Genomic DNA, 27,647 nt, shown 5'->3' with positions numbered 1-27,647 from the left:
GGAAGCCCCTCCCCTCACTTGCATTTCTTGCCTTGCTCAGTAGGCAACTGAGTTTGAGCTGCCAATCATCTCACAGCCAGCCAGTGGGACAGCGTCTTCCCTGGCCTGTCTGACGCCTTCCTCCAACTCACCCTGAAATCCCCCTGAAACTCATCTATAGAAGCCATGTTCATGATTTCATTTCTCTCCCCCCCTACAATGGTAATAGCTCCCTATTCTTACCCTGTTAGTGTTAATTTTCCAGTGGGACAGCCTCTTCTCTGGCCTGTCTGATGCCTTCCTCCAACTCACCCTGAAATCCCCCTGAAACTCATCTTTAGAAGCCATGTTCATTATTTAATTTCTCTACCCCCTACAATGGTAATAGCTCCCTATTTCTTTCCCTGTTAGTGTTAATTTCCCTCAGCTGATGTGAAAGGTCCTGGACATAATATATCCTATCCCACTGATTCCCCACTATTCTCTGCATGCAAGTACTCTATTTTTGTCACAAAGATTTCTTTATCACTTCACAAACACACAATGCTCACTTTCAACTCTAGATCTCTCTTCCTAAGCCCCTGTTTGTACCTCTCCCTCTAAAGATTACCTCTTATTCCTCTATATATCCACATCCTTTCCATTCTTGAAAGCTCAGGTCCTGTTTCCCACATAATGATCTCCATCCCTAATTACTTCTCCTCTCCCATGAGGAATTTTTTTATATTTTGAAATATCTATGTTGGTGTCTTTCAGAGTCATTCCAGAGCCACACAGAATCCCTGTCACCTGACAGGTCCCTTCCTAAATGTTACAGGACGAATTATGCCACCCCACCCCCACCCACCACCAAACTCATATGTTGACCTCCCATTTCTCAGAACATGACTGTATTTGGAGACAGAGAGGTTAGAGAGGTGACTAAGCTAAAATGAGGTCATTAGGATAGGCACTAATCCAATATGACCAGTGTCCTTATAAGGACCTTGGGACACAAACACCAAAGAACGTATGAGCACACAAGAAGAATGTGGCCATCTGCAAGCCAAGGGGAGAAGCCTCCAAAGAAGCCAACACTGCCAACACCTAGGTCTTGGACTTCCAGGCACTGAAACTGCGAGAAACTAAACTCCTATTGTTTCAGCAAAAACAATACCCAGCTGTGGATGTGATTGGTAACAGAAGTAAAGTCCAATGCTGTAAAGAGCAATACTGCATAGGAACCTGGAATGTTAGGTCCATGAATCAAGGCAAATTGGAAGTGGTCATATAGGAGATGGCAAGAGTGAACATCAACATTCTAGGAATCAGCCAAAGAAAATGGACTGAAATGGGTGAATTTAACTCAGAAGACAATTATATCTACTACAGGGAGCAGGAATCCTTTAGAAGAAATGGAGTAGCCATCATAGTCAACAAAAGACTCTGAAATGCAGTACTTGGATTCAATCTCAAAAATGACAGAATGATCTCTGTTCATTTCCAAGGCAAACCATTCAATATCACAGTAATCCAAGTCTATGCCCCAGCCAGTAATGCTGAAGAAGCTGAAGTTGAACAGTTCTACGAAGACCTACAAGACCTTCTAGAACTCACACCCAAAAAAGATGTCCTTTTCATTATAGGGAACTGAAATGCAAAAGTAGGAAGTCAAGAAACACCTGGAGTAACAGGCAAATTTGGCTTTAAAGTACAGAATGAAGCAGGGCAAAGGCTAATAGAGCTCTGCCCAGAGAATGCACTGGTCACAGCAAACACCCTCTTCCAACAACACAAGAGAAGACTCTACACATGGACATCACCAGATGGTCAATACCCAAATCAGACTGAATATATTCTTTACAGCCAAAGATGGAGAAGCTCTATACAGTCAGCAAAAACAAGACCGGGAGCTGACTGTGGCTCAGATCATGAGCTCCTTATTGTCAAATTCAGACTGAAATTGAAGAAAGTAGGGAAAACCACTAGACCATTCAGGTATGACCTAAATGAAATCCCTTTCGATGATACAGTGGAAGTGACAAATAGATTCAAGAGATTAAATCTGATAGACAGGGTGCCTTATGAACTATGGATGAAGGTTCGTGACATTGTACAGGAGGCAGTGATCAAGACCATTCCCAAGAAAAAAATGCAAAAGGGCAAAATGGTTGTCTGAGGAGGCCTTACAAATAGCTGAGAAAAGAAGAAAAGCAAAAGGCAAAGGAGAAAAGGAAAGATATACCCATTTGAATGCAGAGTTCCAAAGAATAGCAAGGAGAGATAAGAAAGCTTTCCTCGGTGATCAATGCAAAGAAACAGAGGAAAACAAAAGAATAGGAAAGACTAGAGATCTCTTCAAGAAAATTAGAGATACCAAGGTAACTTTTCATGAAAAGATGGGCACAATAAAGGACCTAACAGAAGCAGAAGATATTAAGGAGAGATGGCAAGAATACACAGAAGAACTGTACAAAAAAGATCTTCATGACCTAGATAATCACAATGGTGTAATCACTCACCTAGAGCCAGACATCTTGGAATGCAAAGTCAAGTGGGCCTTAGGAATCATCACTACAACAAAGCTAGTGGAGGTGACGGAATTCCAGTTGAGCTATTTCAAATCCTAAAAGGTGATGCTGTGAATGTGCTGCACTCAATATGCCAGCAAATTTGGAAAACTCAGCAGTGGCCACAGGATTGGAAAAGGACAAGTTTCATCCCAAACCCAAAGAAAGGCAATGCCAAAGAATGTTCAAACTACCACACAATTGTACTCATCTCAAATGCTAGCAAAGTAATGCTCAAAATTCTCCAAGCCAGGCTTCAACAGTACATGAATCATGAGCTTTCAGATGTTCAAGCTGGATTTAGAAAAGGCAGAGGAACCAGAGCTCAAATTGCCAACATCTACTGGATCATAGAAAAAGCAAGAGAATTCCAGAAAAATATCTACTTCTGCTTTATTAACTATGCCAAAGCCTTTGACTGTGTGGGTCACAACAAACTGGAGAATTCTTCAAGAGATGGGAATACCAGACCACCTGAACTGCCTCCTGAGAAATCTGTATGCAGGTCAAGAAGCAACACTTAGAACTGGACATGGAACAACAGACTGGTTCCAAACCAGGAAAGGAGTATGTCAAGGCTGTATATTGTCACCCTGCTTATTTAACTTACATGCAGAGTACATCATGAGCAACGCTGGGCTAGAAGAAGTACAAACTGGAATCAAGATTGCTGGGAGAAGTATCAATAATCTCAGATATACAGATGATGCCACCCTTATGGCAGAAAGGGAAGAAGAACCAAAGAGCCTTTTGATAAAAGTGAAAGAGGATCGTGAAAAAGTTGGCTTAAAGCTCAACATTCAGAAAACTAAGATCATGGCATCTGGTCCCATCACTTCATAGGAAATAGATGGGGAAACAGTGGAAACGGTGACAGACTTTATTATTTTGGGCTCCAAAATCACTGTAAATGGTAGCTGCAGCCATGAAATTAAAAGACGATTGCTCCTTGGAAGAAAAGTTATGATCAACCTAGACAGCATATTAAAAAGCAGAGACATTACTTTGCTGACAAAGGTCCATCTAGTCAAAGCTATGGTTTTTCCAGTAGTTATGTATGGATGTGAGAGTTGGACTATAAAGAAAGCTGAGCACCGAAGAATTGATGGTTTTGAACCATGGTGTTGGAGGAGACTCTTGAGAGTCCCTTGGACTGCAAGGAGATCCAACCAGTCCATCCTAAAGGAGATAAGTCCTGAATATTCATTGGAAGGACTGATGCTGAAGCTGCAACTCCAATATTTTGGCCACCTGATGTAAAGAACTGACTCATTTGAAAAGATCCTGATGCTGGGAAAAAATTGAGGGTAGGATGAAGAGGGGATGACAGAGGGTGAGATGGTTGGATGGTATCATTGACTCAATGAACATGAGTTTGAATAAACTCAGGGATGGACAGGGAAGCCTGGCATGCTGCAGTCCATGGGGTCTCAAAGAGTTGGACACGACTGACCGACTGAACAAACTGACTGAAGCCACCCCATCTGTGGTACTTTGTAACAGCAGCCCTAGAAAATTAATACACTAGGTAATCATATAAGTCTCCTAGGTAAGCTCCCTTTTTACCCCTTTTCTTTGAGAAAAAATTTCACTTGCTCAAAAAAAGAATTAGATCTTTAAAAGCTGTTTCATCGGAATTGAGGAATCTTACTGCTATAAAAACAAGTAAAAATGCTTGAACACAAGTCATTCCCTGGAGAGTGTAAAAGCAAGCAAGTTCAGAAGTAGGCTTCAACCTCTGTTGTATGCCAATCACTTTTACTTTGGCCTCACAAATCTCAGACATTTGGGGAAACTGAGGCAGGACAAGAAACTGTCAAACACATGCTACCTGATTTAGTAATTCATTCTTGCTGCTTTGGGGCTTCCCTGGTGGCTCAGACAGTAAAGAATCTGCCTGCAGTGCAGGAGACCTCGGTTTAATCCCTGGGTTGGGAAGATCCCCTGGTGAAGGGAATGGCTACCCACTGCAGTATTCTTGCCTGGAGCATCCCATGGACAGAGGAGCCTGGTGGGCTACCGTCCATGGGGTTGCAAACAGTCAGATACGACTGAGCAACTAACACACTAGTGCTCATATTACCATTCAGTCTTGTCCTGCGTGTGTTAGCAGCAACCTCTCAGCTGGGGAAAATCTGAGGAACCTTGTGTATAGGCTCCTTTCCTCTTACAGAACCAGAAGGTGAATGCTCATGAAGCAGATGGAAGGGAAATCCAGCATTTGCCCACCCCATGTGCCAGTTCCTCGGGCTCTACCCTCAAAGAACAAACTAGGAAGAGCTGACATCCAGAGACAAGAGAAATGAGGCCACCAAGGCACATGCCTGCCAAGTCGTATCTCATTCCTAACTTAAACATCATCTCAATTTCCAGCTGGACATAATTCCCAGTCAAACGCCATCACATCAGCCAGCTTTAATTATGTGCATTGCATGGATGGCCTCCTGACATCTCTCTTGTTTATTCAGTCATTGAATCACTGTCTGAACCTCCCCATCACAGCCTGAGCCAGGAGCCACCAGTTCACCTGCTGCCGTATCCTCAGCACCCAGCTCAGAGCCTACAAAGTGCAGGTGCTCACTGGTAGCACTTGAATCAATAGAAGAAGCTAGAGCACCATGACCTTTCCTGCCCTGAAGTGAAGACTCCCATCATTTCAAGAGAGGGAAGTGTCAGCAGTTAAGCCAGTCAACCAAGGTTCTCAAGTTCATCTGCTGTGGGAAGAAGAGGTAGAGGCACAGGCAGAATTGCACTAAGGCAGGATCGCAGTCTCATTATTATTGAGTGACACAAACTTACCAATGCCCTTTCCTGCATGTTTACATCATGAATTGGTTCTCTGCAAAATGAACCACTGATTGATTCCCTGTCTCTCTCCCTCTTGTGAAACATCTGTCTCCTGGTTTAATCAGGAAACTCCATGGGATTCTCCTATTTATCAAGAAAATAAATAGGCTCCTCCTTCTAACTAATAATAGATAAAGAGCATTGAGGCACATTTATATATGCCAAGAAAACTTCTGTCTAAGCAATTAGGATCTATGATCTTATTCCAGGCCTCTGGCCCATTTTTCAGGAACTAACAAACAAAATAAATCAGCTGTGCGCCAATCTAATTGCAACACATCATAAGACATAGAACTTAATGGGCTGTAAATGGAAAATTATTGTGGAGCAAGGTAGGTTAATCTAGCATGTTGGTCACTCCTGGATCAAACCTACGGGTTTGATCCATGCCCAGATCTCTCCCCAGCTCCTCCTCTGAAATCTCCCTTTTTCACATGCAACACAGTGAAAAATCTCACAAATTCTCTTCTCCCCAAAGACACTTGCAGAAAACACCAATATTCTTGGATATTTTAAGATCATACTCTGAACACACCTTGGTGGAAATAGGGAAAGAGTGGGTTTCTGCAGGAAGTGATAACCCTTATCTCCTTCTTTCCAGTATTTCTCCCTTTTAGAACTAAAAGGCCAAGTCACTGTCGAGATTAATCATCCAAATAACAACTGATTTCAACATTTCTACTTATGTGTTGCCTGGTGAGTACTGGTATTTAGAAGGATGATCCCAGGGAACCGTAAGAGCCTTAGTCATCTATGTTCAGAATATCCAATTTACCAAGGCAGTCAATGTTCTAGAAAGGCCCTTATTAATATCAAGTATTTTGTAAAGGTTTTTTAGAGGGTCAGAACACAAAGCAGGAACTCATGTTAACTGTGAATCAATCTGAATCTGCTGTATCTAGTTCACCTAAACATTATTGCTGGAAGAGGTGTATGCTTGTTTACACGTGCTCTTCACTGCGTGCACACAGGTGAAAAAGAGAGAGGGAGCAAAGAAGAGGGAGCCAGGAGGAGATCCACCTTCCCAAGTTTCCTCTTTGCAGAGACCCCAGAACACAGCTCTGCACCAAGGCCACGCTTCCTCCTGACCACTGACCAGCCCCGTTTCCAAGACTCTGGGCTGGCGAGTGTGGGATGTGGCACCCAGAGGACTGCACACACCTACCGTGAAGACCACCTTCAGGTTATTGAGCATCTCGATCTCCTTCGGGAAGCCTCTGCTGCCCCATCGCACCAGGTAGTTCTCACTGTGGGAAGAGGAGTGGCAGCCCGTTACCGTCAGGGGTCTCAACAGTCATTCGGTAAAGATACCCACTGAGCCTCTGCTGTGGGCCCGACACCATGCTGCTTGCTGGGGACATGGGAGCATCTGAGACAGACTCTCCCTGTCTGTCCCTCCCTCCAGGAGATCACAGTCCCATCAGAGAGGCAGACGTGAGACCAGCCAGACCATGGAATTACTAACATATGTGTGTTCACAACCTCTTTCCCCCTCCTATCCAGCAAGCAAATTCTAATTCAGCTGCCTAATGTTTTTGAAGAGAAGCCATTTTCTATGTAGAGGTGATAAAGAGTGGCAGAGGGAAAGGATCCTTTCCTCTCAAGGGAAAGGATTTTTATGTGTTTCGTTGGACATTAAGAATATATTGATGTGCAGCCACTGTGGCAGGTCCTTAAAAAGTTAAACATAGAGTTGTCATGTGACCCAGCAATTCTACTCCTAGGTCTCTACCTAGGAGAAATAAAGACATATATTCATACAAAAACTTATACATGGATGTTCATAACAGAGTTATTCATAATAGCCAAAAAGTGGAAACAACCTAAATGTCCATCAGCTGATGAATGGATAAAAAAAATGTGGTATATCCATTCAACAGAATCTCACTAAGCCATAAAAGGGAATATAGTACTGATTGACAATTGCTATAACATGGATGAATCTCTAACATATTAAGTGAAAGAAGACAGACACAAAAGGCCACATATTATATGATTCCATTTATGTTAAATGTCCAGAATAGGCAGGTCTGTTGAGACAGGAAGTTGATTAGTGGTTGTCAGTGGGGTTAAGAACAAGGGAATTGGGAGTGACTGCTAATGGGTACGAGTCTTACTATTGGGGTGATGGAAATGCTCTAACATTAGATAGTAGGGATGGTTGAACAAAATTAAAAATATACTAAAACCATTGAATTGTATGTTAAAAAGTGGCAAAGTTTCTGTTATGTGAATTATGTCAATAGTAATAATAAAAAAGAAAAATAAATAAAAAGCAAACAAAAAGAATATATTAAGAATATATTAAAATTCCCTGGCAGTCTAGTGGTTAGCACTCCATGCTCTCACTGTTGAGGGCCTGGGTTTAATCCCTGGTTGGGGAACTAAGATCCCACAAACCATACAGCACAGCCCCCCCAAAAAGAATGTATTTGCCCTTCCCACCTTATTCCCTTTTCAAGACTTGAGTAAAGATTTGAATGATTTTAAGTAATCCACTGAACCCACTGGATGTAGGACCATTTCCTTGAATGAATGTCACACTGTGATGGGCCACAGAGGGCCTTAGCCAGTATCTAATATACACTTAAGTACTGATTTACATGCAGTCATGCAACTATATATATATATATATATATATATATATATGCAATCATGCTATAAAGGAAACGTTCAGGATGTTGTGAGGATGTACATCAGAAGAACTAGCCCTAGTCTGGGTAGTTAGGGGAGTCTTTGCTGAGGATATGACATGTAAATAAAGTTGGCCAGGCAAAGAGAGTGGGAAAAAGAAATGGTTCGAGCAAAGCAACAACGTGTGCAAAGGCCCTGAGACAGGATGGAGCTTATGCATCTAAAAAGCAGATCCAAGGGAAAAGTTGCCAGAGAAAAATTAGAAGGATAGGCCAGACCATGTAGGCCATATAGGATGTAAAGATTTTGGCTTGATTCTTACGGTAGGGAGAACCCACTGACAGTTCGTGTGAAGAGCAGTCACACAGTTCTGACACCTGATCGTTTATCAGCTCATAGCGTCTAGCGGCAGTACACTGTGCGCACACCCCTGCTTGGCTCAGGCTGGTCAGTCTAGCTGCATCAGCAAGGTCAGAAAATCTAGCACTGCCTTTTTTTTTTTTAATTTATTTTTATTGGAGTATGTTTGCTTTACGATGTTGTGCTAGTTTCTACTATACAGAAAATCAGTCATCTACATGTATACATATTTCTCCTCCCTTTTGGATTTCCTTCCCATTCAGGTCACCACAGCGCATTAAGTATTGATTACTGATTAGAGTTCCCTGTGCTATACAATAGGTTCTCATTTGTTATCTATTTTAGACACAGTATCAATAGTATATATATGTCAATCCCAATCTCCCAATTTCTCCCACCCCTCCATTTACCCCAGTATCCATACTTTGGTTCTCTATGTCTGTCTCTATCTCTGCTTTGCAAATCCAATCACCTATACCATTTTTCTAGTACTTCTTTAACTTAGAAGATTAGTATAATTTGCTGAGTTGATTCATTCAGTTTTTCATGCCATCCAGGAGCATACCATTGGTTCTAAATAAATGCCCATTATCTTGAACTGGGATATAAACAAAATAAAACTCAAAACCAAGTCAGCCCAAAAGACATAATAAGAGAATTCAACAAACTTAAAGCAAATCACCTTCTTTTTTGAAAAGTTTGTTCTCTCTGATGTTCTGTTCTTTTCTCTCATTTTACCTCTAGAAGACTAAAAGAATAGTCTGAGCAAAGTTCATTGGGGAAATAGAATATATAACAAAAAGAACATAGCATCAGATTAACCAATGGTTAAAATGTAATCAACTTAAAGGAACATTTTTTTAGTAAGATCTAAATATTTAAGTGGAATTATCATCAAAAGAACCAAGAAGCCTCCGAGACTCCATATACAAAAAATATTTTTTCATTATTTCCCATTGGTTATTTCTAGACCACCATAGTGAAATACCTGGGTATTTCTCAGAACCTTTAATTATATGGGGTTTCCCTGATAGCTCAGTTGGTAAAGAATCCACCTACAATGCAGGAGACCCCAGTTCGATTCCTGGGTAGGGAAGATCTGCTGGAGAAGGGATAGGCTACCCACGCCAGTATTCTTGGACTTCCCTTGTGACTCAGCTGGTAAAGAATCCTCCTGCAATGCGCGAGACCTGGGTTTGATCCCTGGGTTGGGAAGATCACCTGGAGAAGGGAAAGGCTACCCACTCCAGTATTTTGGCCTGGAGAATTCCATGGACTGTTTAGCCTTTCCCTTCTCCAGGGGATCTTCCCAAACCAGGGATCGAACCCAGGTTTCCCACATTGCAGGCAGATTCTTTACCAGCTGAGCCACAAGGGAAAGCTTGATCCCAGCCAAATTCTCCCCAGCCCACCCATGGGCCACACCGCTGATGCACTAACTTGCCTGAGGCTCACTGTAGGCACCTCCTGGCTAGGGCAGGCAGGAGTGGGGAAAATTGGTTTCTTAGGGAAATAACAGCTACCCAGCTTCAGACTGACACGGGGAGTGCTTCCCAGTTCCCCGACCCCTTCCCTGTATTGTGCCTGCCCTCTTCTTTCTTTGTTTTCTACTCTTTTTTTCCTTCATTCTTTGGTAGAGGGTGGGCTCTACCCCCTCGTGTCCCTCCTCCTCATCCCTCCCTCTTCTGAGGGCTCCTCTGTGTCTCCAGCGCTCTCAGAGGCATCACTCAGGCATGCCCTGTTGAGCACATTATTTGATGTGGCACATCAGGGAACAGAGCTGCCATCTCACTGATCCATTGCTTCCCTCCCCAGAGCTGGTTCAGGCCATCCATCACTTCGATGAGCCAGTAGGCCAGGCACCCTTGTCAATTCAGCTATGAGGAATCCTTGTGTTTTTTGAGAGGCAAGGAGCACTTTCATGATCTTTGTCACAGGTGTCTTGGGAGCAGCTGGCAGGGAATAGCAAGGAGCCTATGACATGCCCAGTATCTCACGGTGGGTGCTGAGGAAGCAGGAACACTTGCTCAGTGTCTGCTGAGGCCTAGCCAGAGGAGCTGGACTGATTCTTTAAATTAGGGATTTAAGTTTGCTATAAAAAATAGTTTTTTACCATACAATGCTACGGAGAAGGCAATGGCAACCCACTCTAGTACTCTTGCCTGGAAAATCCCATGGATGGAGGAGCCTGGTAGGCTGCAGTCCATGGGGTCGCTAGGAGTTGGACACGACTGAGCAACTTCACTTTCACTTTTTACTTTTATGCATTTGAGAAGGAAAAGGCAACCCACTCCAGTGTTCTTGCCTGGAGAATTCCAGGGACAGGGGAGCCTGGTGGGCTGCTGTCTCTGGGGTCACACAGAGTTGGACACGACTGAAGCAACTTAGCAGCAGCAGCAGCAGCAGCATACAGTACTAAGACCCTGGTGAGACCCACTGAGGATATCTGATACAACTCTTTCCTTGGTGACAGACTAAATTGGAAACTAGCTTATCTTTGGAGTCAGATGGACCTGGGTAGAAATCTCACCTCTGCCATTTTATAAATATATGTGATCTTGAGCAAGTCATTTGACCTCTCTGAGCCTCATTGTCTCATCCAAATCACCTGGAGTAATAAGGATTGTATGGGATCATATACAAACCTCAGTTTAATCTTCTTAGATAGTCAATCTATGTTTCATAATTGTCTCCAGGAGGGCCATTATTTTCTAAAATGAATTTTGTAAAGTTACTAGGTACTGTATGGGGCTTCCCAGGTGGCTCAGTGGTAAAGAATCTACCTTTCAAGCAGAAGACACAGGGAAGATCCTCTGGAGGATCTTCCTGGAGAAGGGTTGGGAAGATCCCTTGGAGAAGGAAATGGCAATGCACTTAACTCTTGCCTGGGAAGTCCTATGGACAGAGGAGCCTGGCAGGGTATAGCTCATGGGGTCACAAAGAGTCAGACATGACTTAGAGATTTCATCAACACAATCAAGGTAAGAAGATATCACATTCTCAATTGCAGTAGAAGGCTCAGGCTCCAGCTGCAATCTGTTGCACTAACAGGGATCTCGAATATGGGACCAGGTGTTGGCTCACAACCCCACTGGAGGGCACAGGCAGTGGTCACCTGAGAGGAAGGATGGACTGAGCCACAAGCGGAGGCCAAGGCTGGCAGTGGTGGCCAGAGATACATCAAAGTCTTTTCTCAGGAGATTCCCAACACTGTTTTGCCTTCCTTGAAATGAGGTGCCCAGAAGTTCCCTTACCTTTTCCATTCCCAAGAACAATTAATTGAGGTGATTACAATAATAGCCACTTGGAGCACCATGTGACAGGCCCTGTGCCTCGTGTGCTTTTTCTTATTAAAAACCTGTGACCCTGTGAGGTTGACGCGTGCATTTTGCAAATGGGACACTCTGGCTTAAGAAAGATTAACAACTTGCCCAAGGCTAAGAAGGAGTAAATGGTGGGGTCACAACGTGAACCTGCCTAGATCCTAGATTACAGCCTGTCACTGCCATTGAGGACACAGCATTTTCACCATTCATTTCTTAACTCTCTTTTTTAAAAATATATTTTTATTCTATCCAGTGCTATCTGTTTGAATCTTGTTATTTCCATTGTTTTCCATTAATCAAAAATTGCTTACAAAACCCTATTGTGTGATGTGGATAAACCTAGTCTGTCATACAGAGTGAAGTCTTCAGAAACAGAAAAATACTGTATAGTTAACAGGCAGACTGGTTCAAATTGGAAAAGGAGTACATCAAGGCTGTATACTGTCACTCTGCTTATTTAACTTACATGCAGAGTACATTCTGCAAAATGCCAAGCTGGACGAATCACTAGCTGGAATAAATATTGCCAGGAGAAATATCAACAGCCTCAGATATGCAGATGATACCACCCTCATGGAAAAAAGGGAAGAGGAACTAAAGAGCCTCTTGATGAAGGTGAAAGAGGAGAGTGAAAAAGCTGACTTAAAACTCAACATTCAAAAAACTAAGATCATGGTATCCAGTCCCGTCTCTTCATGGCAAATAGATGGGGAAACAATGGTAGACAGTATTTTCGTGGGCTCCAAAATCACTGTGGACAGTGCCTGTAGCCCTGAAATTAAAAGATGCTTGTTCCTTGGAACAAAAGCTATGACAAACTTAGGCAGGGTATTAAAACCAGAGACATTACTTTGTTAACAAATGTCCTTATAGTCAAAGTTATGATTTTTCCAGTAGCTATGTACAGATGTGAGAGGTGGACCGAGAGCCGAAGAGTTTATGCTTTCGAAATGTGGTGCTAGAGAAGACTCCTGAGAGTCCCAAAGGAAACCAATCCTGAATATTCACTGGAAGGGCTGATGTGGAAGCTGAAACTCCAATATTTTAGTCACCTGATATGAAGAGCTGACTCACTGGAAAAGACCCTGATGCTGGGGAAGATTGAAGGCAGAAGGAGAAGGGGATGACAGAGGATGAGATGGCTGGAGGGCATCACCTACTCAATGTACATGAGCTTGAGCAAACTCTGGGAGAAGGAGAGGGAAGCCTGGGTGCTGAGTTCTGAGGTCACAAAGAGTCAGACATGACAGCGTTGAAGAACAACACATATATATGGAATCTAGAAAAATGGTACTGATGAACTTATTTGTAGAGCAGGAATAGAGACGCAGATGCAGAGAATGGACAGAGCAGGGGAAGGAGAGGATGGGACATATTGAGACGGTACCACTGACATATATACACTAACGTGTGTAAAACAGATAGCTAGTGGGAAGTGGCTGCATAGCACAGGGAACTTAGCTCAGTGCCCTGCGATGACCTAGAGAGGTGGGATTGGTGGGACAGGTGGGAGGGAGGGGTATATGTACACATACAGCAGATACACAATATATCTGCTGATACAGCAGAAGCTAATACAGCAGTGTAAAGCAATTATACTTCAATTAAAAATAAAAATACACATATGTTTAAAAATTTAAAAACCCTACTATGTAACCATAACTCTACTTTTAGAAAAAATGCCATGGTAAGTAATATTTCCACCTGACTCCCTCATCCTAAAAAAAGTTATGTCCACATTCTCAGTCAGGCTGTTTTTCTACTGGCTGGGAATTTCTCCACAAGTAACGGTGGAAGGAAAATATGCTCGGCGCTCTGCCAACCCCCACCTCCCAAATGCAGATAAGTCCGGCAATACCGAACATACTTACCTTATAACCATTTGCTTGTTAGGGTCATAGAGAGACATGAAGAGCTCAGCATCTTCCCCAATTCTGCACACAAAGTTTCTCACGAAGACATAGAGGCTATGGGTAGGGGATGAGGAAATCCGGGAATACATTCCATAATCAGGCTGATCTTTTGACTGAGAGGTGGAAGGGAAAAGAGAGGAAAAGAGAAAATTAGCCCTGCACCACTTAGGACAATGGAAAGGTGGACCAGGATATTGAGAACTATGTAGGTTTTGAGCCTAAAGATTTCAACATTATGTTCAGGCCTTCCACCAAAAGCATCTTTTGTCTGAGTCAAGTCACTCTGACTGTCTTGATCTTGATCTTGGGGAATATTGCAAACAATCTAGCCTTCCTCATAAAATTTAGTGTCATAAAAAGCACAAACTATATAAAAGAAAAAAATGCTTAAACAGACTTTATCAAAACTAAATATTTTGCTCATTGAAAGATACATTTCTCCCAGGTAAGCACTGGGAGAAAATATATTTGCAAAACATACATCTGATAAAAAATTTGCATCTGGAATATACAAAGAATTCTTACAACTCAATGATAAGAAAACCAACCCAATGAAAATGGGCAAGGTATTTGAACAAACACTTCACAAAAAAAGATACAAATGGTAAAGGCCAGTAAGCACATGAAAATTACTAATCATTCAGGGACATTCGAAACAGCAATTAGGTACCCCTACACAACCACTAGACTGACTGAAGTTAAAAGACTGACAATATCAAGTGTTAAGAATGCAGAGAAGCTGGCACTCATGTGTTGCTGATGGGAACCCATGACTGTGCAGCCCTTTTGGGAAATACTATGGCAGTACCTTAAGAACTTAAACATACTCTTATCATACAGTCCAACAACTATTACCCAAAAAGAATAAAAACATTTGCCCACATGAAACTTTGTATGTAAATGTTCATAGCGTTATTAGTTATAATAGCCCTGAATTAGAAGCAACCCACATATTTAACAATTGATATATGATATATACCCTTGGTCAATGGTATAGCAACTGAGCAATGAAAAGGAAAAAACACTAATATGCACAACAACATTAACCTCAAAAACATCATGCTGAATAAAAGAAGTCAAACACCAAAACCATATGATTCCTTTCATATTAAATTCTAGAAAAGACAGTATAGTCATGAAGAGGGTGGCTCAAGACTTGGGGTTGGAGAGGGGGGTTGAACTGCAAAGAAACTCAAAGAAACTTTTAAGATGTTGGAACTATTCTATACCTTGATTGTGGTAGAGTTTGTCCAACACTATATATTAATAAGATTCACTAGATTGCAATTTTAAATGAATTAATTTTATTGTATGAAAATTACATCTCAGTAAAGTAAAAATAAAATTGCTTTCAAATAATGCACAGTGGTAATATACTTAAAAAAATATAAATCAGATGAGGTTACCCTTGTAAAGGTTATGTTTCCTTGGAATCTTCTGTTGGCTTCCTACCACAGTTGGAATAACATCTTCCTCGGTTGGAATGACATCTTATTCTTCCCCATGACTCTTAGGTCCTGTGAGAGCCAACTCCTGCTACCTGCCTCTCCAAAGTATTGCCTAAACTCTTTCACTGCTCTTTAGGCCCCATCCATACTGGCCTTTCTACTCCTTGAACATTCAGAACTCAGTCCTACCTCAGGGCCTTTGCACATGCCAACCTCCCCCACCACCACACTGAACATCTTATCCCCAAACTTTCCTAGGCCTGTTGCCTTCACATTATACAAGTGTCATCTCAGATGTCCCTCCTGGGAGAGGTTTTTCCTGATGGTACCTTTAAAAATAGCTCCTGATTCGCTCTGTTTCACATAACCCTAATTGATTGCCTTTTAGAAATTCATCCCCATCTGGAATTATTTACTCAATTACTTTTTTATTACATTTCTTCTTTTTTCCTCTCTGGAATAGAAAATCCTGGCATTAAACCTCTCATGGGCTGAATCAAGATCCGAGTATAAACCACAATAAAATGCATGTTGTTACTGATCATCTCAGGTCATAGGGCAGATGTCCCTTTGGATAATATACAGTCTGGTTAATTAGATTATTTTAAGCTTATGGTGTGCTAAAACCTGCTTCCTTTGGCCAACAAAGTCTGTTTCACAAAGCTCACCATCTCTTCTTTAATACGCTCTGTGATTTTATCAGTCGCTTCTTCATGTGCATGGAACAAGCTGATGACACTGGTATTATCAGGGTCCAAGATATTTCCATCTTCATCTCTGACAATCAGATCAAGCTCAAGGATTCTGAAAAGCAAGAATGTGAGACGAGGATAAATCAAGGGAGACGGAAGCCTACAGAACACTGGTGAGAAGTTTCTACCAGAAAGTTCACATGATCTCTGAGAGTCATAGGCTCCCTTAGAACAGCTCTACATAGATAGCTTTGCACACAGATGGGAGGCACAGTGATATAGATCAGCCTTTCTGGGAGGTATTGTAGCAGTGTGTATTAAAAAAAATGTAATGCATATTTCCTGTGATACTGAACCTAGAGAAACAACCACACTTGAACAAGGATGTGTGTGTATCAGCAAAGTATTAAAAAATACTAAAATTAACTTAGTTAACTAGTTAACACTAAAATGTCTGTCAAAAGAGAAAATGGCTAATCTGTAATGGAATTTGTAATGAAATTCCATGTAGTAGGGCTTTAAAAATATGACAGTTTTGATATGTTTCTTTCTTTATTTGGCTGACCCAGGTCTTAGCACACGGGATCTTTGGTTTTCACTTTGGTATATGGGATATTTGTTTTTATTTTTTAGTTCCAGCATTAGTTGCAACATGTGGGATCTAGTTCCCTGAGCAGGAATCGAATCTGGGATCCCTACCTCGGGAGTGTGGAGTCTTAGCCACTGGACCACCAGAGAAGTCCCTAGTTTTGATATATTTAATGATATATATTAGTGGGGGGGGAATCAATCTTAAAAAGATGCATACAGAGTGTTTTTAGTGAAAAAACAAAGCAAGGCAGGTATGTTACGTGGGTGCAAGTTCAGAAAGAAAGGTATGGACACGTGTACCAACACTACCAACATGTGTATCCGTGAGGAGAGGCAGGGCCCTGGGACGAGGAGGGGTGGAGGGGTCAAGGGAGAATTTTGCCTTATCTCTATGTGTTTAATGCTTATATAATAGAACATAATGCAGTATGATAGACGATACATAATGCAGGGAAGGCATTCATGTACTTTTATTAATAGTATTTTGAAAATAATTGTTGGGGGTGGGAATCTCAGATATATCTTTGTTATCCATGGCTTGCTCTTTAACTCTGTAACTTCAGGGTCACAAGATTTTCCCTTGTTTGCTACTGATTTCTTTCAACTGCAGCTGCCATTCTGATTGGCATCAATGGTGCTAATAACAGCAAAATACTCACACAGCACTTGCAATAAGCTGTACATTAAATTGCTCACACATATTAAGGCCTTTAACTTTAATATTAAGGCCTCCCTATGAGGGAGGTACTATTAACACCTCCGTTTTACAGATGAAGAAAAAACTGAGTATAATTTCTTCATGTCACATAGCTAGTGAAAAGTACTGTGGCATACTTGTCTACACTCTTTATTTTCAGTGCAACCCCCTCCAGTGCTCTTGCCTGGAGAATCCCAGGGACGGGGGAGCCTGGTGGGCTGTGTCTATGGGTTGCACAGAGTCGGACACAACTGAAGCGACTTAGCAGCAGCAGCATTAAATTTACTCATAAAAAATTCGAAAACGTAAAATTTTTCCTTTTTAACAAAGTATAATAAAACATAAAGACCCAAAAACAGAACACTTGACACTTACAATTCAAAATCAAATTAGCAGAACATTAAATATTTACAAAACTGTGTCTTTAAAATACATCCAATTTTGTAGAATTGACATAAAAGAATGGCTCAAAAATGCACCTTTATGGTATATGTTCTAGTTAACAGGCTCTTAGAAGCAGTACTGGGTTGGGGGATGGGCTTTATGTGTGCAGAGGTCCTAACTTAAAGCTGCCTTTGCACTTGATGTTGACACGGAGGCACTCCGTTGTCCATACGTAGAAAGGAGGGGGAGGTGGCTGATGGAGACTCTGAGAGCAACAGCAGTGGTCCTGCTTAGGAATCGCTGCTGCTGCTGCTGCTACGTCGCTTCAGTCGTGTCCGACTCTGTGCAGCCCCATAGACGGCAGCCCACCAGGCTCCGCCGTCCCTGGGATTCTCCAAGCAAGAACGCTGGAGTGGGTTGCCATCGAGTACCAGATTGGGAATGGCAGCATTTTCGCCTCTTATTTGAGAACTGGATTGAAAGGCACGTCTCTCCTCTCATCCAAATGCAAACAGGAGGGAGCCAAAGCTTACCCGTTTGCCCACATTCAATAGGAAATTAACTTCCAACTAGATGTGACTCATAATAGTGCACAGCCGTGCTGCTGAACGGGCGATGCTAAAGGGGAATAAATGCATTTGACTGATGCTGAGCAGAGGCTCCCAAGACCTGGGAGAAGATGGACCATAGCTGACACATAATTCAATGCCAAGATCTCTATAGCTCCTTTTTCTTCAAAATTTATCAAAGTGGATTCAGCTCTAAAAATGTATGAATAAAACAAAATTCTCCCAGGTCCAGCTGTCTTGGGATCTGAAAGATTCATTTGAGGATTCCTCATTCCTTAGATACCAAAGAGCTTGTCCATTATCAGTTTCATCTGAAACCTGGAAGCTTTAGTCATCAAGGGGCAGGACTGGACCAGGGTCAGGAGAGGCTGCTTCCTGCTGGGACGTCAGACCATTCACTTTGGAGAACAGAGCATTTTGACAGTTTTTCCTTAGGAGGTAAGCCCCGTAGCTCTCTTCTGCTCCAGAAAGTGATCAAATGAACCCAGGACAGAAAAGGGTAGGGGAGGAAACCCTTACTGTGTGCGTTTTTCAAAAAAACTAATATTATTTTAAGGTGAAGAAAAGAGAAATGGCTTTTTCTGTGGCTCCCCATCATTCTCTGGACAAATCTGAATTTTTTCTACCTGGCACTCAGACCCTGAGGTTCCAGCCACACTCATGCTCATCTCTCAGCTGCTCTAAGCTTCTCTCTCTCTCTCTCTGAACCCTTCACCTACTAATTCCTGCCAGTCTTGTTCCATGCAGAGCAGGTGTCACCCCTGCCCTGCCCCCTCCACCCTGTCACTTCTCTTCCTCTTCTCAGGAAATGCATGACTTCCTATGCAAGTGTCTGTTTACTTCCTCTTACTAACCGGCATGGTCCTCCAGGAGGCAGTCGAAGACAGAGGTTAAGTGCTAGAATTCTGGAGCCAAGTCACCTGGTTCAAATTCCAGTGCCTCCTGGTCAAAATGACCTAATTGACCTGTGAGTCTCCGTTTTCTCATCTAATAGACAAATAATAACAGCACCTGCCTCATAGAGGGGTCATAAGACTTGGCTGAGTTAAGGCATGAAAAGTACTCTAAATTGTACCTGGCAGATAGTAGGCACTCAGAAACTTACAATTCGTTCCCTTTGCTTGCCTTTTGTTGCTGCTACAGAGAGAGGCTGCATTTTGTAAATGCTGTGTCCTGAGTACCTATGAGATGTTCAACAGAAGTCTGATGGCTGAATGAAGGAACAGAATCTCTGAGGGCAGAAACAGGCTGATTCTGACCAGTCCTCCAAGATTCAGAGTCCTGCTCCCCTGACTCTCACAGCCTGAGCTGATGGTGCTCGTGCTATTCCTGACACTGGGACCAGAACTATGGCCTTTTGGCTTTCAGAAAGGTATCCATCCCATTTCAGAGCTCTTAGCCCCTGGGACACCAGACCTGCATTCATTTAAAGTGCCCAGATCTCTCTCTCTCTCTCTTCTGGCTGAAGTCGTCACGGAAGCAAAAAAAGCAGAGCCTCTCAGCTCAGGGCCTCGGCCTCTGAGGGTGTCTCTCACTTCCCCAAAGACAACTGACTGAAACAGAAAGCGCAGTGCTGGTCCAGGGATTCTGCAGAGGGAAGCTGATCAAGGGAGGACCCTGTCTCTCCCTTCACCACCATTCACCTGCTGAGTGCACATCCTGGGCCCAGCACATCAGCATGGATCTGCCTGAGAGGAGCTCTCAGCACAGCACTGAAGACCACTGAGGAGGTAGTTACTCTTCAGGGTACAAGGGCCCACAGAAGTGCCTAACCCAGCAGGGATGGGTGGGGGGGAAATCAAGGACAGCTTTCTGAGAGTGGTGACCATTTTCTCCCATCCTTGTCAGAAGCCCCCATGAGGAAACATCCAAAGGTCACAAATGCCATTGTTACAAAGCAGCAAAACGCGCTCCATTCCCACATCCCAGCTGTGACCATACTCAGCTAAAGATGACACTGTCCCAATGGCGGCAACAGCTGCAGAGCAACCCTTCCTGTCACTTTGGGATGGCGAACATGGTAAGCAGGTTTGGACTCGCTTGCCAGCTGCCAGCAGGGTAACCAGCAGAGGGACTGTGCTCCTGGGATGCGAAGCAGCTGTAAGTTGAACCCACTGACTGTCTTTGGATCATCTTCCTAGTGCATGTGACAAAGGTAAGGAAGTCTGACTGCTAGGAAGAAAACATTTTTTATTCCCACCGAATAGACTCTTTCTACTTCCTCCTCAGGCTCTATGTTCCAGTCTTCAGACCCACTTTGCAGTCTTCTGAACACACTATGTTCTCTCATGCACTCCCACACTCCCTTTATTTAAAGCCTACTTAATACTTCTTTATCTTTCAAAATTTAGGTCTGGTTACCTCCTTTAGGAAGCCTTCCTTGACTTCCTTCTCCAAATTGAATTAAGAAGACTCTTGCTGCCTAAGCCATAAAAGTTACCACAATACATATCAATACTTTGCTTGTTGCTCACTCTCAACTGGACTGCCGTACTCTTAGTGTATGGGAACTTTTATTTCTGTGGCCTCAAAAAATCTAGCAGGAAATCAGGCCAAGTATAGGTGCTCAATGGGCTTCCCTGGTGGTCAAATGGTAAAAAATGTGCCCACAAGGCAGGACACCCAGGTTTGATCCCTGGATCAGGAAGATCCCCTGGAGAAGTGAATGCAACCCACTTCATGTTCTTGCCTGGAGAATTCCATGGACAGAGGAGCCTGGTGGACTACAGTTCATGGGGTCGCAAAGATTCGGATACTACTGAGCAACTAACACTTATAAGTGCTCAACACGTGTTTGTTTTTGAAGAACAGAAACTAAAGAAATAGGGAGGATGTCTGGAGAGCATTCACTTAACCAGGAGGGAGGGGAAGCCTTTACAATTCTCAAATGCTATCCAAGCAGTATAATGGTGAGGTTCAGAGGCTCTGCAGACAAACTGCCTGGGTCTAAATTCCGGTTCTGCCTTGAGAATTGATTTTGGACATGTTACTTAACTTCTTTAAGTGTCTCTCAGCTTCTTCATTTGAAAAAATGAGGATACTAAAACTGCCTGCCTCATAGAGTTGTTATAAGAATTAAATAAGACAATGAATGTGAAACCCTTAGTTTAAGACTGGTGCACAATAAGCTTGGATTGGGGGTTAGTTATACCCACTACCATTGTTAGTGCATTGACCTACATCAAAAAAATTGTAAGACCTTCTCCTCAACTTCACAGCATTCAGACTAACCAATTTCTGCTTCTTCCACTTTGAGGAAATGCTTTTGTAACTGTGCATTTGCGTTAGCCAATGGCATGTGCCTTAGATAATTTAGGACGGGGGAAGGGACATAAAGTCTTACATTGGGATTGAAGAGGGGGCAGTTGTAAATGCAGGAATAAAACGACAACTAAGCCAAAACGAACCAGCATGACTGTACTCCCCAGCTCCTTGGAAGTAGGTTAACTGAGTGTCCTAAATCTCTAGCCTGCTAATAACCACTGCATATGCAAGCATCTCTCTGCTTGTGTTTCCCCGGGTCCCACAGCGGTGATTACAAAGGCACACAAGCATGGGCCCCTTGGTAGCAGCTTCTCCCAAATAGAAAGTGGCAAATTCATCACTAAAAGTGAAACCTAGTTTCTCAGAGGGTGAGAGGGAAGAAGGCGTGTGGGGGTGGGGAAAAAAGCCTTTTTTTGGAGGAAAGAGAGGTTACTTGTTGCCATAGTCAATTTTGGATGTGACTTTCTGCTTCAGTTCCTTTAGCTCGTCCTTGGGCAAAGTTCCTGAGAGGAGCTGGGACCGCCACTCCATCAAGTCGTACATCATGGACTGCACCTGGAGAAAACGCTCCTTCTTGCTGGCCTAGGAGAAAAAACAGGAAACAATCCACAGTCACCTGTAATACAGGAGACCCAAGTTCAATCCTTGGGTCAGGAAGATTCCCCTGGTGAAGGGAGTGGCTACTTACTCCAATATTCTTGCTTGGAGAATTCCATGGACAGAGGAGTCTGGTGGGCTACAGTCCATGAGATCGCAAAAAGCTGGACACAACATAACAACTAAACCATTGTCATATATATGTATGTGTATATATATATATGTAAGAGTAGTACTTTCCTGAGTTTCATGAGTTGTTCTAGAACTCATGGAACCTGAGGCTAGGTTGGAGGGAGTGTCATGGGAGTCTCCGAATTTGCACCAAGTTGGACTCAGAGGTTAAAGCATCTGCCTGCAATGCGGGAGACGTGGGTTCGAACCTGGGTCGGGAAGATCCCCTGGGGAAGGAAATGGCAAATGACTCCAGTATTCTTGCCTGGAGAATCCCATAGAGGGAGGAGCCTGGTGGGCTGTAGTCCACGGGGTCGCAGAGTCGGACACGACTGAGCGACTTAACTTTGGACAGAAATGTAAACCACCTGAGGACCTGGCTCTTGCAGCTGGCATCTGAAGTGAGGGCGACGGCGAAGTCGCTCAGTCGCACAGAATCGAGCCCTCACACCTGGGTGGCCAGTGTCAGAACTAAAGTGAATGGTCTTATAGGGCATCCGGTTGGTGTAGGAGAGTTGGAGAATTGTTGGAATGAGACAGCATGTTGTAAAATTCCTTGTGTAAGTCATTTAAATTTACTGAAAAGGAAGACAATTTAGCTATTAAGTAAATACTTAATGTGCAGTATGCAGATATGACAAGAATCGTGGAAGTATAAGAATCACTTTAGTAGGGCAAAGGGCATGATGAACTTGCCATTCAAAGATTTCTAAAAGAAAATGTCAAGTTTCCATGGTGCATGTGTCAAAGGTGTGGTGGAGATAAATAATACATCACTTTAGCTTTAAATCTGCTGTTTGCCCCATAAACTTTACTAACAACTTTTGGGAAACCTATAGAAGGTAATTGAAAGTGCCCGTTACCATCCACTGTGAAAGAGCCATATAGGAGTCAACACTCATAACCATAAAGGATGAGCATACAAACAGCACAGAGCACCAGCGAGCGTACAGGACGCTGTGACAAATGTGCACGAAGCCTTGGCTGACACCGTGACTCTCAGCTTAATGGTTTTCTTAGCTATCCACTCTCATTAGGAGTTTTAGAAACATCAAAGGAGGATTTAAAATTAGATTTACTTCAATACAGGGAAAACCATGCAAAATACACTCTTAATTTTTCCAGGGTCAAGTTCTGTCATAGATCTGATGACAATAGTCACTAGTTAATTGATACATGAGAACAGTATTTTTCAAGGTGCTATCAGCAGACCACCAAATCAAAATCCCTAAGTTTATTAAAATGCAGAGCCCCACTGAAGGAAGCTTTACTTTCAATAGCATTCAAGGTGATACTTAAGCACATTCAAGGTTGATAACTTTTTCATTAGTTTTAAAAAAAAACCAGAAGGATCACCTCAGATGCCCCTTTACTGTGACTCTGCCACTCACTCACTGTGTGACTCTGAGAGTCACCTAACTTCTCTGGGCTTTGATGACCTCGTGCTCTGTGTTACACTCCGTCAAGGCTACATTCCAAATCTGAACCAGGCCAAAAACTGGAAGCAGCGTCCATCCCAGGGTTGAGCAGGGTTTCGAGTCTCACCACGTAGAGCTGTTTCCAGATGCTGCCCCATTCCCAAAGCGTCGTTGTCACTTCTTGTGCCAGAGGAATTTCTGCAGGAATAATGTTCTCGATATTTCTATTTAAAGTGGGAGAGAAAACGGTGTGAAATTGAGACCCAGGTGCTAACAAGATAAAATGCTGGCAAATTTGCATTAAGCTGCAGCTGCTGAGAGGGGCCTTGCTGGCAGGAGACTAAACCACTTCTAATAGCCACACCAATTACATTATGCAAATGCAAGGGGCTTCCTTTTTCTCTGTCCTCCTGCATTGAGGTGGGCCCTTCAAGCTCATTATTCAGGATTAATCTACATTAATTCAGTTCAAAGGCAGCTGCCAGTGAAAAGTTTGATTCTCCAAATGTACTAATACCCCCTCAGAATCAGATGCGAACATGAATCAGTTTGCACTGGAGACAAACATAGGCACGAAGAAGACAAAGCCTTCACATCTGCCAAGTCAGGTTTTCAAAGCAGACAGGATGCAGAAATCCACGAGCCACCTCAGAGTCAAGTCTGGGGAAAGAGGGCAAATACCTTTTTTTCTCCACTGTCACTTCTTTGATGTAGATAAAGGATTTTGGAAAAATGCCCTGTGGGGATGAGATAAGATAAGATGAGATTGGATGACTTGTCCCTATAGAAAAAACTGACCCCAGGTCTTCATGATTTTTCCAAAAGCTACTAACTGGTAAAAACCTCCAACTTCACAGGAATAATTCCAGTTCGACAGAACAAGTGGTGGGTGTTAAATTCACTCATTTAGGCCTAATTCCTCTCCCCTTCTTCAGCCGTTGTTCAGGATCCCACAATAGCCCCCTAGATTCCAAAGAATGCGCTAACCTCACTGCGATCACTCACACTATCAGATGGGCAAGGCAGGAGGGCTTGAGAGGTTCACTCTAAGGGAAGGGTCTCTGCCTTTCCCCTCTCCTGCCCAATTTTGGGAAAGCAGCCACCCTGTACTGTCAGAGAAGGTCAGGTCCTGAAGCAACAATGTCCCTGGTTAGCATGTGGGCTGCTTTGATTTGAGATCTCTTTCTTTCTGGATTTATTTGATTGTTCTCTAGAGAGCAGAGAGGGACCATGCCTTCCAATACAGCATGTCAGGGAGGAAGGAAGGAGCATCTGTTATTTCCTTTCTCCATAAGCTTGGCTCAATCGACAAGAGAAGTTGAGCAATTACTTGGACATTCCTTCATCCGTTTAGCCAATGTGAACACCGGGGACACGAGGTAACTGCTAGGTACCGTGAGATGTCAGGAGATGAGCAAAGCACGTCCATCTCCCATGGAGACGGTGGTGTGGTGTGGGGCTAGGGCAGAGGAACTCCCTGAGGGCTGAGACTGGACCTGTCCCTCCTGAGTCATGTTGGAAACATAGGTGAGGAAAGGACGAATGCCCCAAGCCAGCTAAAGAAAGACTATAGAAGATAAATTTCAAATAAAAAACACATGATTCAATGGGACTGGAGAAATCATATATGGCTGGCATATTAGGAAAATTTTCAGGGAGAAGAGAGCTCTGGAAGTTGGCCTTAAAGAAGGAGTGAAGGGGGAATGGATCAAGCTACAGCAAAGAAAACACTGGACACAAGGAGAGAGGAGTGAAATCAGTCTGCAGACGCGCACCAGCGGGAAATAATCGCCCAGGGGACTGGCAGGGTCACGCACAGACACCAATACTGCCCCAAATAAAACCAAAATTGTCCTCACCTGTAACATTTTGTGCTTTACAAGGTATCCCCTATACCAGTCTGCAAAGAGAAAACAAAGAAACAGGTCTTTCATCTATTCTTACAAGTCCCTTGCTGGGGTTTATTGTTGTTGCTGTTTGTTTTTCACCAGCAAAGAAACTGCAAAGTGTTTTAGACCTCAGGTCTAGATCAAAGCCCTAGGATTCAACTCATTCTATTGAATGAGTTGCCAACATCTCCAAAAGTGACCAAAAATACAGGGATTTCACATAAAAATGCAAATTTAATCATTTAAAAAAAAAAAAAAACAGGAGGCCAGTGCTCCCCGATGGCTGCAGTTGGCTACTGGCGAGGGGCAGCTGGTCTTATCAGACAAAAGGAGGCATCTCCAACTCACCAGCCTCTACCCAGCCCCTCTCTTCTTTCCATCACCTGCGTGCATCCTTCCTGTGTCCATACACATGTTTTCAACCTCTGCCTTAGGAACACAGAAAGGCTGAGAATGTCTGAGGAGTTCGGCAAACATTCTGAAATAATGCCCACAGTTTTAACAGCAGCAAATTGTGTCTAACACGTGATCTGCAGAAGTTAGTCATTACAAAACAGATAGGTTCAGGGATGCGTGACAGGACAGGAGTTTTAAAAGATTCTTCCCTTTGAAGGAATATCAAGAATGATTCAATTAACAGAAATCCAAATTATATACACAGTCCTCAGACAGAATGAGCCTTGGAATAGCAAGTATTGATGACTATAATGAGTCTACTCGCCTTTGAAATGATTCAAGCACAGCCAAGTAGTGGCATTTGTTATCTCTGTAAATAAAAAGCGTCTGCCGGGAGGCTCATTAGCAAATCCTCATTACTGGGCTGACAGATTGCTGTCGAAATATGTTCTCAACAGACATAAGTGTGAGTTCCAAAACAAACATTTAAAATGCAAAGTCACCCCTCATAGTCATAAGCCAGCTAAAGAAAGTTCTAAAGCAACAGGGGCCCAAAGTGGTTCCTATTTTAGGAGACAAAAAGGTAGAGGAAGGAGAGAGAATGGAAGGAATGGACATTGGAGAGAAAGAATCTCAGGTTTGGAATGAAGTATCATTCTAAGTGGGCTTCCCCAGTGGCTCAGTGGTAAAGAATCCACCTGTAAAGCAGGAGACATGAGTTGGAACCCTAGATTGAGAAGATCTCCTAGAGAAGGGCATGACAACCCACTCCAATATTCTTGCCTAGAGAATTCCAGGGACAGAGGAGCCTGGCAGGCTACAGTCCATTGTGTTGCAAAGAGCTGGACATGACTGAAGCGACTGAGTGTGCACGCACATATGCACACACATACACACGTGCCACACACACACACCATTCTAAGTATCCTTCATATATGAAGCCTTCTAATCTTCACAGCAACCCTATAAGGTGGGAAATGCAATGGTCCCATTTTACATAAGAGTGGCCCACCTGAGGCACAGAGAAGTTAAGTAACTAGCCCAGTCACACAGCTAATAAGTAGCCATCACACTGTGCTTCTTGTCTAGTGGAGGAAGGAGCATGGTGGGGGCCTAATACTACCACCCTACCAACATCTGAATCCCCAAAACTACATCCCCACTAAGTACTTCCCGTGGTGGAACACTGTCTGCTTCATAAAGAACCAGATTCTAGTTTTACACTCTAATCATTTCCCCATAAGTACTGGTAATAATTAACTGTTAAAATTAGTGCTTATATTAATAGTGCTTGCTGTGTGCCAAGAATTCTGGTGAAGCTTTTTGTTTTGTTTTTTCACATTATAGATTGATTCTATAAAGTAGGTATTATTATTGCCTCAACTCTGCAAATGAAAATAGAGAGGCACAAAGAGATGAAGAACTTGCTCATGGTCATACAGCTAGTGAGTGATGCACCTAAATGATTTAAATCCAAGCATCCGACTCTGGAGATGACCTTCCATAGTACTACACTAGAACAGTCTCCTTTATTTGCAGTTTTTTCCCATTCAACCAACTTCTCTGTAGCATTACTATTGACTGCTGCTGCTGCTAAGTCGCTTCAGTCGTGTCCAACTCTATGTGACCCCATAGACGGCAGCCCACCAGGCTCCCCCATCCCTGGGATTCTCCAGGCAAGAACACTGGACTGGGTTGCCATTTCCTTCTCCAATGCATGAAAGTGAAAAGTGAAAGTGAAGTCGCTCAGTCGTGTCTGACTCTTCACAACCCCATAGACTGCAGCCTACCAGGCTCCCCCGTTCATGGGATTTTCCAGGCAAGAGTACTGGAGTGGGGTGCCACTGCTTTCTCCGATTACTATTGACAGCGACCATGTATTGATCGCTAAATGCACACAAAGCTGTACACTACATGTTGTGC

At 43.1% G+C, this 27,647-nt stretch overlaps 1 protein-coding gene across 3 annotated transcripts in view; it reads right to left on the bottom strand.

Annotated features, from left to right (window-relative positions):
- The window catches only part of DOCK2 (dedicator of cytokinesis 2), a 452,311-nt gene that overhangs the window by 395,084 nt on the left and 29,580 nt on the right, over positions 1 to 27,647 (bottom strand). For all 3 annotated transcript variants that reach the window (XM_055555142.1, XM_055555143.1, XM_055555144.1), the window contains exons 3-9: positions 25,299 to 25,339; positions 24,121 to 24,176; positions 23,567 to 23,663; positions 21,687 to 21,835; positions 15,725 to 15,860; positions 13,567 to 13,721; positions 6,541 to 6,622 (exon numbers count right to left, since the gene is read on the bottom strand). In XM_055555142.1, the coding sequence (XP_055411117.1) occupies positions 6,541 to 6,622; positions 13,567 to 13,721; positions 15,725 to 15,860; positions 21,687 to 21,835; positions 23,567 to 23,663; positions 24,121 to 24,176; positions 25,299 to 25,339 (716 nt within the window). The remainder of the gene's footprint in view (positions 1 to 6,540; positions 6,623 to 13,566; positions 13,722 to 15,724; positions 15,861 to 21,686; positions 21,836 to 23,566; positions 23,664 to 24,120; positions 24,177 to 25,298; positions 25,340 to 27,647) is intronic.

This window comes from Bubalus kerabau, chromosome 18 (genome assembly GCF_029407905.1).
Source record: "Bubalus kerabau isolate K-KA32 ecotype Philippines breed swamp buffalo chromosome 18, PCC_UOA_SB_1v2, whole genome shotgun sequence".
NCBI lineage: Eukaryota > Metazoa > Chordata > Mammalia > Artiodactyla > Bovidae > Bubalus > Bubalus kerabau.
The sequence above is the reverse complement of the archived record's forward strand: the minus strand, read 5'-3'. Positions and strand labels throughout refer to the sequence as shown.